The 14,116-nt window shown below is 36.4% G+C and overlaps 1 protein-coding gene across 2 annotated transcripts in view; it reads left to right on the top strand.

Annotated features, from left to right (window-relative positions):
* Positions 1-14,116, top strand: part of atxn7 (ataxin 7) — a 38,310-nt gene that overhangs the window by 7,004 nt on the left and 17,190 nt on the right. Inside the window, exons 3-5 of one of the 2 annotated variants that reach the window (XM_079857960.1) lie at positions 465-531; positions 2,059-2,277; positions 2,438-2,506. In XM_079857960.1, the coding sequence (XP_079714086.1) occupies positions 495-531; positions 2,059-2,277; positions 2,438-2,506 (325 nt within the window). In that variant the 5' untranslated portion in view covers positions 465-494. The remainder of the gene's footprint in view (positions 1-464; positions 532-2,058; positions 2,278-2,437; positions 2,507-14,116) is intronic. The other variant, XM_079857961.1, reaches the window with a different exon arrangement.

Raw genomic sequence — 14,116 nt, 5'->3', positions numbered from 1 at the left:
TATGCCGGAACTCGGACAAACGTTTTACAAAGGATTAGCGTCTACAAAGTTATATTTATGGATATTTTTATTACAAAAATGCATGGCTTCGCTTCAGAAGGCCTTTATTAACCCCCTGGAGCCATATGGATTACTTTTATGATGGATGGATGTGCTTTTTTGGGCTTCAAAAAATTTTACCATTCACTGCCAATATAAAGCTGGAAGTGCCAGGATTTTTTAAAATATAACTCCGATTGTGTTTGGCTGAAAGAAGAAAGTCATATGCAATTAGGATGTAAATTATGGGATAATTTTCATGGTGAAACAGAGTAAATACTGTTAATTAAAACATTTTTGCAGTACATTTTTACAATTAACCAGCTGACTTGTTGTAATTTGACTTCATAAATCACAAAATCAGCTTAAAGCTATTTTGCATCTGATTAAGACATGTTTGCCTCTACTATCTGTTCTTATTCTAGATGAATTGGCCCAGACATATTTGATTGTGTATGAGAGACACATTCTTGCAAGAGGAGAAATGGCTAAGTATAGCCTAGAAATTATTTGCTAATGCCTGTGCTCCATAATGTAATTCATAACTTGTGGCTGATCAGAGTACATTAAATTTAGAGCACGCACGTATTTATATACTTTATAACAGTCTTTAACTACCTCTAACTTTAATTATCAACCAAGTACTGTTTGTGAAAGTTTGGTAAAGAATTGCAGCAATGCCGGTTCATGCAACTGAGTCAAACTGTTCTTTGGATAAATGACTGTTGAAAATGTCAAATCACTCAGTATTTGATGCTCGGTGCATCAAATGATTAATTTCTGGCTGTCTTTGAAATGGCCTGCCAACCTGCCATGTAGACGTCTCTCCATTGTTTGCCATGTGCACTATTGTTTTAACCTCTTTAATCCCCAATTTTTTAAGTGAACACGTGTTTTGCTCCTTGGATTGCCCAATGTAACAAACTGCATGCATTGAAAAAAAAAAAAAAATAGTTTAATAAATTATGTGATTTATTTCTTGTCACAATTGCCACCGGGGGAAACTAGAGAGTCAAATATTTCTCAAATTGCTCATTAAGACCAAACAAACAATAATTATTTAATGTTTTATTTCACTATCAAGCAAATGGGCAAATGGTAATCCATGAATAAAAGCACATTTTATAATGCAAATAAATAAGATGGGGCTCTGAGTTTCCTACTGGTCACAAATGTGACCATCGACATGTTTACATGTTTTGTGATCAAGTTTTATATGAAAAAGCAATCTTAATAATACAATTAAAATAGACTATTTAAGTATAAATATTTAATAATTATGTATCAGATATGGTAGTGGTATCTGTATGAACTGTTTTACATGCTTCCTTTCAGAGGGACACACTGAAATTAAACGGCCCTAGTCGTGACTATTTACACAAAAATGTTCACATGAAATCAAGGCACTATGCACTTTTATTTATATTTGATAATAACGCTGTATAAAATAAGCTACATAAACAACATTTTTAGACCCTTCAAAATCGAAAGTAAATTTGGTCAAAAACACAGTGCCAGTGGGATTAGATTGTTTAGCATTTTGTTTTTGTAGGCCAAAGAAAGTCATACAAAGGAATAGGTGTATTTTATTTTTATTGGAAAAAATATGTGGATTTAATTTGTCTAGTAACATGTTTTCTTATTGTCATGTCTTAAATTTAGGGGCGTCAATATCAAGAGAATGGGGAAGTTCCAAGTCCGTTGAGTCGTGTTTTTTTTTTTTTTTTATAATTACAATTAAAAAACATATTAATATATACGTTTTAATATGTGAGACAGTATAACAAGGTAAACATTCCGGTGAAACCCGTCAGTGAAAGCAAGTTTTGAGGTCGTGCCTAAACTTTTATCTCCGTAATCTACTCTTAACGTATGTTTCGAAACACGCCGTCGCGTGCAAGGGGGGAAGAAAGAAGAAAGACGACCGAGCTCGCGAGCTAGTGAATGAATCGCGCGTTCGGCTCAATGTCATTCATTGAAGGAATCCGCTCGGCTCATTGCTGTGTTGTTACATTGTAGCGGAAAGAATGTCGGAAAGGGCCGATGATGACGTCAGGGGGGAGCAGCAGCAGCGCAGAGCGGCCAGGCTGAAGCAGCAGCAGACACAGCTCCAGCGGGGAGAAGCCTCCACAGCAATGGCGACTGTTGCGGAGCGCAGATCCCTGCCTAGTCCTGAAATAATGCTGGGACAGCCTTGGAGCAGCTGGGTCGATGCTGTGAAACTCTACGGGAGCGACGGTGAGTTGATCGGCCGCCGTCGGCCATTGCGTTTCAGCGGGCAGCCGCGTCAGATCGCGAGCGTTTGCCCGACTGCGTGCAGTTTTGAAATATTAAGAAACGCGAGAACAAGCCAGCAAGTGTAACTATTTATGTAACACGACCCAAATTGCTTCCTCAGGTACAGAATTGGAAGAAAGTTTGAAAGAGTGCGGGAAAAATCGCGAAGCCATGAGACTCTGCAGAGACGGTGAGTAGTGTTGCTTTCTCTGGTCAAAGGTGTGTTTTTGTTTTGGTGGTGTGTCCACACTTTTCACGCACCGGTTCACTGTGAAACAAGTGCGGCTGACTTTTGACAGAACTGTCCCTGAAAACTCTGCTCTTACGATAGTCAAAAGTGTTAGAAACTAGCTTTTTAATGCGTGTGTTTACATAGCTTGTTCTATAGAAACATTAGACACTATACATGTCTGGGTTGCATATTAGCACGTGTGAGTTGGAGGTGAAATTAAAAGATTTTAAAAGTAGAATACACTCGTAATTGTCATGCTTGAAATGTTTTAAATGTGTTCAGACACCATTATAACATTTGAATAGAAACCGGCAAGCGTAGTATATTTGAATAAGTTTCCTCTAGTCACACATTTTGTTTTGTATTTAAATGTCAGAGTTATGTAGTCTGGATTGTATGCTGAATTATACTTATTTATTACACATCTCTATGGAATATTTAGATTCTGATTAGTCAAATATTTCTCTGTGTAAGGGACAATTTATCCAGGAAATAATTCTGTTTCTCTGCGTCCTCTAAAACTACACTACTACTGACGCCATTTAAATACAAGTTCAATATTTCATGCCCATGTATTTATTTACCTGATAAGTGGACTGTAAAACCCAAACAAATTACGGAAACTCAAACCATTTGAGTAAACCAATTGCCTTAAACCATTTAAGTTTTAAAACTAATATTTACTGAGTCCACATAAATAGAGTATTTCCTAAATTAAACAATAAATTCACTTAAATACTGTGTGTAATAATTAATTATATTGCTTGCCATTCAGCATCACTGTGTGGAAGTGTGAACAGCCATTGCTTTTTAAATAAAGCAATATATCGTCTTAATCGGCCTCATTTATAAAATGTTGTGATAACACCATCCTACATGTGATCTTACGATCATTTCTCCATACGTGTGATTCAGAGAATGAACGTAAGCACAAAAACCTCTCTTCCAGATGTGAAATCTATAAAACGCAAATTATCCTGAAATTGTGCACAGCTGAATGGTTTCAAATTTCCACCTTGTAAACGCCCCCTAATTAATGTAATTAACATATAAAAGATCACCACGTCAATTATGAATGTGGATTTTAGCATACTAAGTTCAAATCTTTGTGTGTACGCATGTTTTATGAATGAGGCCCAATGTGATTTGGTCAATCCTCTACTTGATCACAGGCCCTACTCTTAGGCACAATGATAACGCCCAGAAACTCTGTAATTCCAACATAACAGAACATTAAACACTAACAGATCTCTCCCTCTCCACAAACCCATAAAATAACACTTCATCTTAACTTTTTAATTTAAACTTGCTCTACTTTAACAGTCAGGAACAAAGCATGCCAGGAACTAGAAATTTGCGGTAACTCTTTCAGTTTAATATAATCAATCATTGAGTTCACATAACCTTTTTTTTCTATTAAGTACAATTAACTTAAATATTTGAGTAAAATTAACTCATTTAGTAAATTTGACTCTTAGATTTTACAGTCAGACAACATTATCACAGACAGGTTGTTCAGGACTCTGACACCATTCAGAGATTGTCCTCAGTGTTCATGGACACTGCAGTCTTTTTGTCTTAAAATAATCTAAAGGAGTAGTTATTTAATTTATTATTGATTTGTTAACTAGCTGCTTTACGTTGAGGTCCTGATCACCCTGTTTATTTTGTGATAATGACTGTCTGTCTGTATATTATCCCTTACTTAGATTTAAATGAATATAAGTGACAGCGGTATCATTTACATGTATAATGGTCAAGGTAGTTGTCGATCATATTTTTAAATCCTTTTTGTTGATTAAACATGTATAACGAGCATATTAATGATCCATACAAAGTAGAGGACACCTTGCAATTACTATCATGCCTGTTTGTAAATATATTACTTTTGAATCACTTTGATTTAGATAATTCTAGTAGATCTTAGCTTTGTCCTAAGTTGCCATGAAGTTAATAAACGTCACCACGAGGGCTCTTTTTCTCTATTTTTCTTTCAGTATAGGAAGTGTGAGACACTGTACCTGTCAGGACACTTATCTAACAGGACATTTGCATTGACAAACATTATGTGCACCGCTGCTCCATTGCACAGTTTAGAGTAAATTGGAAGACTCAAAGACGTCGCACAGGAATCTGTCAGATATGTCAACCTTTTGGGTTGCGTAAGATGAAAAACAACACCTTTCGCCTTAATGGACTGAAATCATTGATGGTTTTATGTTATGCTTTAATTAGTGTTTTCTATCTAAATTCTAATTTATTTTAAGCATAACTGTTCTCAGGTCAGAGTAAAGTCAAAGTCTTGAACACATCTTTATGAAAGTTGTAGTTTCAATTTCAGCTTTGTCTACGCCTGAAATATTTATGTGTTACTGGATGTATTGAAAGCAGCTTATGTTGTGCTGTAGATGTGGAAATGATTGCTTCTAGCCTATACCTTACCTTAAGAGCACCATGTGTTATTGTATAGTCAGGAACTGGGCTGCAGGATGGTCCAAGCAAGGAAAAAAAAATGAGAAGGAAAATATCCTTTAAAAATTCACATCTATATAATATAAGTAAGGGATAATGTATAGGTAGGCGGTTGTTATAGCGAATAACAACCCCGACAGGCTGAACGGGACCCCGACGCGAAGCGGAGGGGTCTTGAATCAGCCTGAAGGGGTTGTTATTCGCTATAACGACCGCCTCCCTATACATTATCCCGCTTATTACATGGCTACCTACAAAATAAATAAATAATTTGCCACGAATTATTGATTTAAAAAGGAGTTTATTGATTTAAAAACGAGTGTATTGCTTCCGCCAAAGAAAATAGTCCGTTCCGCGTCCATAGCAACGCGCTGTTTTTCATGGCAACGGTCTGTTATACTTCGCAGCGGTCTGTTATCAAGAAATAACAGACCGCATTCTACATTGGAATTCAGCCAAGCCATGTAATAATATATTATAATATAATTTAATAATGATTAAAGGGACAGTTCACACAAAAATGAAAATTCTGTCATCATTTACTCTGTTGTTCCAAATAGAATTTGTCTCATGATACGATTCGATTAAGATTCAGAGGGTAACGATAACGATTGGATTATAAAACTATTCTCAGATGCATCTTTTTCTCCAATTCTTTTATTAATAATAAATACTATTTAATAATCACAATATAGTCATTTTTGCTATTTCATCACTGTTTTTTAAAAATAAGAACTAAGATGCAAATAACAAACTTTAGAACAAATAAAATTAAATCTATTCAACAGAAGCATTCAAGTACAGAAATTCAATAATCATAATGTAAAAATGATCACTGACTGCATAGTCTTTAGTGTATTAATTACAAATATGTAAATTATTATTAAAGCCATGAAAGTTACTCAGTCAAGAGCAGTGAGTGTTTCTCTCTGTTGCTTGATAGATATTAATTTTTTTCTAGAAATATCTGCTTTCAAGAAGTTAGGTACATTTATCTAGTAAAAACATCAGATGTAAATGCTTTGATTCCGAAGGACATACACAACTTTTTAAAATATATAATAAGAATACTTTATTTACACTGAAACAGTATATTAATATGTATGATAGGTCTGTATAATTACATTTTTAAAAATTGAATTATTTTGTTTTTATGCATTGATGCAGAATTGTTCACATTAGCATTGCGATGCATCATAGAAACTAATTCTATTCCACAGCTCTAGTTCCAAACCTGTCTTTCTTTCAAGCTCTTTCTTCTGTGATACACAAAAGACATTTTGAAGGATGTTGGTAACCAAACCATATTGATGACCATTGACTTCCATTTATTAAAAAAAATATATATATTTTTTTTTATTATTATGTTCCGCAGAAGAAAGAAATTCATATGGGTTTGGTGCGACTTGATTAAATTATGGTGAATTGTCGTTTTAAAGCTTGTACAGCTTTTGGTTTTCAGCTGAAACTGAATCTGTGAATGACACTATCCCAGAGAAACCCAGTTCATTTTCCAATTTTGAAGTTTGCACGAGTCCCTCGCAGCAGTAATTAAAACAAAGACAGGTACATAGAAGAATATTATAAAAATAGATTTTCACGTTTCAGTTTTCCTTGAATGATAATTAGAGATATTAATACTGATCCTATGTTGCTGCTATTTGACTGAGAAGCGAGCCTGTCGTACAGTTTCCATCTTTAGCCATAATTTTGTGTAAATGTTCTGTTTTAGACGGCTTATTAAAAAGCTCTAAATGTATTATTTAAAGAACTAATGTAACTAGCGTCTCTAATTCCTGTTCTTGACAATCTCTCACAAACTGCAGAACTGCCCTGAGATTAGTAGAAATCCAACTTACTTGGTCGCAAATGTTTAAAAGGCAATGGAGGCCAGAAGTTGTAATTGGGCTCTTTATTACCCATTTGCGACTCACTTGAGAGAAGAAGGATGACATAACCGAAACCGACCGTGTAACTATGTTACTAACATCAGTGACTATGACAAACAAACAACCTTTAAGTTTTGCTTGTAGTTTTGAGAATGCATTTGAACAAAGATACAAATTTAATTGTCTGTCTTCGTGCCATCATAAACATCTACTGTATGTAACAGTTATTTTGATTATATGTTTAGAACAGAACATTTTGTCAATTCATGCACATACACTACCGTTTAAAAGTTTGAGGGTTGGTTAGATTTTTAAAATGTTTTTTAAAATGGGTCTCTTATGCTCACCAAGGCTGCATTTATTTAGTTAATAATTCAGTAAAAACAGTAATATTGTAAAATAGTATTATAATTTATCAAATGTTATTCTATTGTAATATTTTTTAATTTTATTTATTTCTTAGATGGCAAAACTGAATTTTCAGCAGACAGTACTCCACTCTTTAGCGCCACATGATTATTCAGAAATCATTCTCGTATGCTGATTTGGTGTGCAGTCATGTTTTAGAATTTGAATGTATTAATATTTTGTAGAAACCATTTCACAGTGGCTTGCAAAAGTATTCAAACCCTTGTTTGCTGCCTTATGTTAATCAACTTTAAATTACTTTTCCCCCACATTAATCTACACTCCATACACCATAATGACAAAGCAAAAAAAAAAAGTTAGGTGTGGGCGATATACCGGTAGACACGATTAACCGGTAGAAATTTTTCAACCGGTGGAGATTTTAGACTATTGTCTCTATCGCTGTTACACTCACATGATGTTGCTGTGCTGCACGGTCATGAAAGCTTATTATTTGCATACGTTTTTAAGCCTTGTGGTTTAAAAAGAAGTGATTTTAAACCGTTGAAGCGCAGTAAGCCGCGAAAGAGAACTCATTTCAGGATATGCGCGTGCTCTCTGAGAGACAATTTTTTGCCAACTAATTGGGCTTGAATGGTTAAATGCACATAACTATGTGTCAATGTGACCATGTATTTACAAGTAAACAAAGTCATTTATGTCTTAAGTGAATGTAAACAGTTGAGAGAAAATGCACAAGTAAAGTGACATCATCCAAATTTACCTGCTGTCATTATTAATGCTAATCAAACAAAAAAGTGAAATCTCTCACCACTCTTGGCTGAATCACTTTTCTAACTTTATTAAGAATAAATGTATATCTAATTTACAGAGTACAGACTGTGCATAGTTTTTTTTTTTTATACATTTGATTTTCTAGTGCTTGAAGTTTTTCAGGCAGGTCAATTTCATTAATGTCTGTCTATTGTAGCTTGTTTTCTTTACTCTTTCTTTATCAGTTTACTTGTCTTCAGTTATCCTAACAGTTTTTTTTTTAGCCTAGCATTAGTTTGTTTAATTATATTGAAAATGGTAAGAATTGTAATAAAAAAATCATAAAAATCTTATTAAAAGCAAAAATATCTATATCGTTATTGTGAAGAATTTTTTTTAGTCATATCGACAAATGAAAACCCACTTGGAATTTACAAAAAAGCACCTAAAGGACTCTCTCAGACTGTGAGAAACATTATTCTCTGGTCTGATGAACCTCAGTTCCAAGCATCATGTATGTAGTAAACCTGCACAATACCATCCCAACAGTAAAGTGTGGTGGTAGCAGCATCATACTGTGGGGGTGTTTTTCAGCAGCAGGGACTGCGGGACTCGCCAGAGTAGAAGGAAATCTCAATGCAGCAAAATATAGAGTTAGACTTAATGAAAACCTAGTCCAGAGCATTCAGAACCTCAGACAGGACAGAAGGTTCACCTTTCAACAGGACAATGACCCTAAGCACAGAGGTAATAAAATGCAAGAGTGTCTTATGGACAACTCTGTGAATGTCCTTGAGTGGCCCAGCCAGTGCCTGGGCTTGAACCCACTCGAACATCTCTGGAGAAACCTAAAAATGTCTGTCCACCAATGGTCCCCATCCAACCCTACATAGCTTAAGAGGATCTGAGGAGAAGAACGGCAGAAAATCGCCAAATGCAGATGAGATGAGCAAAGCTTGTCGCAGCATACCCAAAAAGACTTGAGGCTGTAAAGGTGCTTTAACTAAGTACTGAGTTAAGGGTTTGAATACTTATGCAATGTGCTTATTTCACCAATCTGTTTTTTACTTTGTCATTATGGTGTATGGAGTGTAGATTGATGTGAAAAAGTAATTTAAAGTAGTTTAACATTAGGCAGCAACAGGTTTAACAGGCCAATGGGGAGCCAGTTTTGGGTATTTAAGATTACCAGTCCTCATTTCCATCAGTAACTAAAGAATGATTACCAAACCAAAAAACACCTAAACCAGCAGGATCTGAAAGACCCTCAGAAGCTGGTAAACACACATAAAAACTGTGAAACACTCTATTTCACACTTGCACAACTGGCGTACGATGATCAGTGAAAGGTGACTGAATGGAGAGATGTGTGGTGAGGATCTTGCAGCTCTTCATCAGATGAGGAAAAGCGAGAGGGGTGGAAACGCAGACACACCAGGCGTGGAGTTAAACCTCCGACTGTGTTCGTGCACTGGGCTTCTAAGAGCTTCTCTACCTAGATCATTTATCAATGACAGTAAAGGGGATGGTCAAATTATACACTCACAGTCTCTCTCTCTCTCTCTCTCTCTCTCTCTCGTCTCTCCCTCTCACCTTATCGCTATCTCTGTCTCTCTCGCTTTGTCACAATATCTTTTTCTCTTCCTTTTTCTCCCTCCATTTTCATATCCATCGCTTCCGTCCGCATCTCTGTTCTCTCTCTTTCAGCACATTCTGTCTGTCCTCCACTTCCTCTCAGACCTGAGACATATGATTAGAAGACACTAGAATATCTGGTTTTAATGTCAAGTCAACCCGGCTCTGTTGGAGCGAGCGTATCCTGTCTGCATCTCGGATATGCTGTCATAAGCATGTTGTTGTCTAATGTTGGGATTGATATCCGGAGGAGCGCTAAGGCTCAGGTTTTATTTCATTGTTACGCCGGAAAGCTCATTTGGAATTTTTAAAGGACACGTACTGCTGATGGTTTCTCTCTTAAACATATACCATGTAACCTTTGAGGCTACTCTGAATGAGTCACTATCTGTGTGTTCTACCTGTGTGCATTTGTGTAATTTAAATGTGCGTAAAATATGGAAATGTTGCCTAGTGTAGAAGTACTTATTCTGACAATTTAAATATACCTTGCCCACTCATATGACTCAGGCTTTGAATATCTGCTGAGAAAAATCCCCAACATTTGTATAGAATATAAGACGATTCTTAAAACATACAGAAATATGTCAGGCATATGTATGCATCTGACAGACAGACTTCGGCTGTTGTCACATCTTAATGGTTTTTTCAAAATCATTTTTGAGAGGCCATGTCAAATTAAGTTAAATATTTTTAATTTAATCAATTGTATTAAATTAATGAATTAAATTTACAGCACTAGTTTTAATGATATTGAGTGTGTGTGTATATACCAGTCAGAAGTTTGGTGTTGGAAAGATTTTATTATTTTTAAGATTATAAAAAGGTAAAAAAGGAAGAATTTGATTAATTATCAGTGACAGTAAAGACTTTTTACATTCTTGCAAAAACATATTTCAAACTAACATTTTTATAACTTTCTATTCACCAAAGAATCCTAAAAAAATAAAAATAAATCATGGTTTGCACAAAATACACTGCCTTGCAAAAGTATTTGTACCCCTTGTTGTTGTTTTTTTCACATTCATACTGTGGGGTTTTTCAGCAGCAGGGATTGGGGGATAGAAGGAAATCTCAATGCAGCAAAATATAGAGTTAGACTTAATGAAAACCTAGTCCAGAGCATTCAGAACCTCAGACAGGACAGAAGGTTCACCTTTCAACAGGCCATGACCCTTATGGACAACTCTGTGAATGTGGCCCAGCCAGTGCCTATGCTTGAACCCACTCGAACATCTCTGGAGAAACCTAAAAATGTCTGTCCATCGACGGTCCCCATCCAACCCTACATAGCTTAAGAGGATCTGAGGAGAAGTACGGCAGAAATTGCCAAATGCAGATGAGCAAAGCTTGTCGCATCATACCCAAAAAGACTTGAGGCTGTAAAGGTGCTTTAACTAAGTACTGAGTTAAGGGTTTGAATACTTATGCAATGTGCTTATTTCACCAATCTGTTTTTTACTTTATCATTATGGTGTATGGAGTGTAGATTGATGTGAAAAAGTAATGAAGGGGTACGAATACTTTTGCAAAGGCACTGTATTAAGATGCACAAGTGTTTACAACATTAATAATAATAATAAGAAATCTTTATTGATCACCAAATCAGCATATTAGAATGATTTCTGAAGGATCATGTGATATTGAAGACTCGAGTAATGACGCTGAAAATTCAGTTTTGCCATCACAGGAATAAATTATATTTTTAAAATATATTAAAATAGAAAATCGTTATTTTAAATTGTAACTATTTCACAATATCACTGTTTTTACTTTATTTTGCCTTGGTGAGCATAAAAGACCTCTTTCAAAAACATTAAACAATCTAGACCATAATGTTTGAAAGGAAATGTATTAGCAAGCTAAATGTTCATAAATGTAACATAATGACGTTTAACATACACCTAAAAGCATAGACTGATATTTGATCAAGTGATTTTCATTTTGCCTGTTTGACCTTTTGTCATCAGATCACGCTTCAACTTTTGAATTGTTTTGTTTGGAAATGAATACAATTCAGTTGCACTCGCACAGTGATGTTTTTAGAGATTAATAAAGGGAGCAGTTTTTTAATGATGTGTTTAGTCATTTAATTGAACATGACCAAACTGGTTTGGTTACTTGGACGCAGTTATAACAGACATACTACTGTATATAAGGCAGCAACTCACACATTTAATTAGATTAATAATGGAATGTTAGTGCGCCATATATTAGTATATCTCTGAAAAGATGACAAGATTTAGGTTTGCAAACATCTTGAATCAGAATAACTGGATCAAAACCCTAGCCCTGGATATCTTCTGCTTGATCTTTTGTGAATTTCTGAAGAGGCTATTGTCCTGATTTGCAGTGATTACTGTGAGAGCAACACAGGTACGCCCAGGTGACGCTGGCGACTCAGTGTCATCTTTTCAGGCAGTGATGTTTTTTGGAGTGTCCTTGTGTCTCTGTGTGAAGGAGCTGCAGTGGAACAGCAGTAACAGCGCTGCTCCTGTCCCCTCTCTTAATCACTCACACTAATTAACCTCTTGGCTCTCAGACTAATGGACAGTTAGTGCCTCTCTGAGCTCCACATCTTCAGCCGACAAAACACTTCTGAATATAATGCTTGCTGCTCGTTTACCCCTTTGGTTTATGTTTATGAAGTCTTAACAAAAGGTGTTGCAAGTTAAATGTGAAGATGTATAGGAGGATCTTTGTTGACATCTTTGTACGCATGCGCGAGTGGTTGTGTGGCAACAAATCAAACAGTATTGCGGGCTGTAAAGACGCGACGAGCACTTTCAAGAGAGTTAGCGGGCAAAATCCACAATATATAAGCACTTTAACATCTGAAGACCGGAGGAGGTTTGGAGAGAAGCTCAAAATTTGTATTGGTGACAAAATCGAAGTTATTCAAAGCCCATATGAGATCTCCGCTGACTGTGCGTGCAGCTCCCCAAACAGACGAGGAATTTATACTTGACGCAACTGTTTTGTTTTAGACTGAACACCAGACCATACAACTGATTTAGACGCGCAAACTGGGTGATGATGAGATGTACTCCGTCTGCTCGGGCAGATTCGGCTCAAAGTCGTGCATCTGCGGATGCGCGCGCGCGCTGTTAAGCCGAATCTGCCCGAGCAGACGGATATTAGTTTTTTTATTACCTTCGCGCTCATGCGGACGTGTCGAGTATAAACAAGGTTTTACAGCTCAGCCACTTGTTTTTTTCATATTTTTTTTGCAAGTGGAAGATCTTGGTTTACATTTGGACTTGGATGTGATCTTATAGGCTTGAAAAGGTTGGTGACCACTGCATAACGCAAACCCAGTCAAACGTTTGACTGCAGTATCTTCTCTTCTATGCGCCTTATAATCCGGTGCGCCCTATATATGAAAACAGTTATAAAATAGGCCATTTATTGAATGTGCGCCTCTGCTTATAGTGCGGAAAATACGGTAACGTTAGTCTGGATGCTGTGGATCGCGGTTTGGGACACCTGAATCAGAACGCGAAAACATATGACTCGGTTGATTTGACTCAGTTTTATTATTTTTTATTTTATTCAATCTTCTATAAATACATAGTCACTAAGACTTAGACCAACCATGAACAAAATGAGCCTCACAAACTCGATCAGTAACGTTAGGAATCCAGGCTTCGGAGCGTCCAGGTTCAATCGCCTAATCGCACGCAACCATTTCTTTCGTTTTTCGCGATCCTTTTCGGAGGGAATTCGAAAAAACTTTTTATCAGGCCCCCAACGAGCCGTACAATCGACCACACAGCAAGAGTGAACCATCCTCTTCTCTAAATCCTCCTCCAAACGTGCAAAACAGTCAAATTACAGGTATCTAGCGGTGTTTCCTGCCACACGATTCCCGTGATGCAACGCGGCAAACATAAACAATGACGTCACAAAAGATCCGCCTATTGTCAGTGCATTTAAATATCTATCCCAGTGAAAGTTGGTCGGAGACGTGTTATTTGAAGAGAGACAATGCAAGCCAGACTCAAACCCACATTTGGTGCATGGCCATCAAGGGCATCATCCCAAACACATTGAGAATAACTGATCTTGTGGCATTGTTTAACAAAAAGTTAAAAAAAGGACACAAGCCGGAAACAAATCCGCATCTCCTGCATGAGCACCAATACTCATCGTGCAACTGCTAGGCCTTTATATCCCAAACACATTCTCAACGCCATGGTGAAATCTGATATTGTAGCATTTTTAATTAATAGTTTGAAAAGCCAGAATTAAACCCACATCTCTTGCATGAGCTCCAGGGCTCATCATGTCAACTGCTAAGCCATGTTTCTCAACACATTCTCAACAACATGGTGAAAAATGGATCTTATCGTATTTTTCTTAATATTATTCTATAAAAAAAAGAGCACAAGTCAAAATCAAACCCACATCTCCGGCATTAGCACCATGACTCAACATGTCAGCTTCTAGG

This window comes from Squalius cephalus, assembly GCF_949319135.1.
Source record: "Squalius cephalus genome assembly, chromosome: 22".
In the NCBI taxonomy this organism is placed as follows: domain Eukaryota; kingdom Metazoa; phylum Chordata; class Actinopteri; order Cypriniformes; family Leuciscidae; genus Squalius; species Squalius cephalus.
This window is presented reverse-complemented; position numbering and strand designations above follow the sequence as displayed.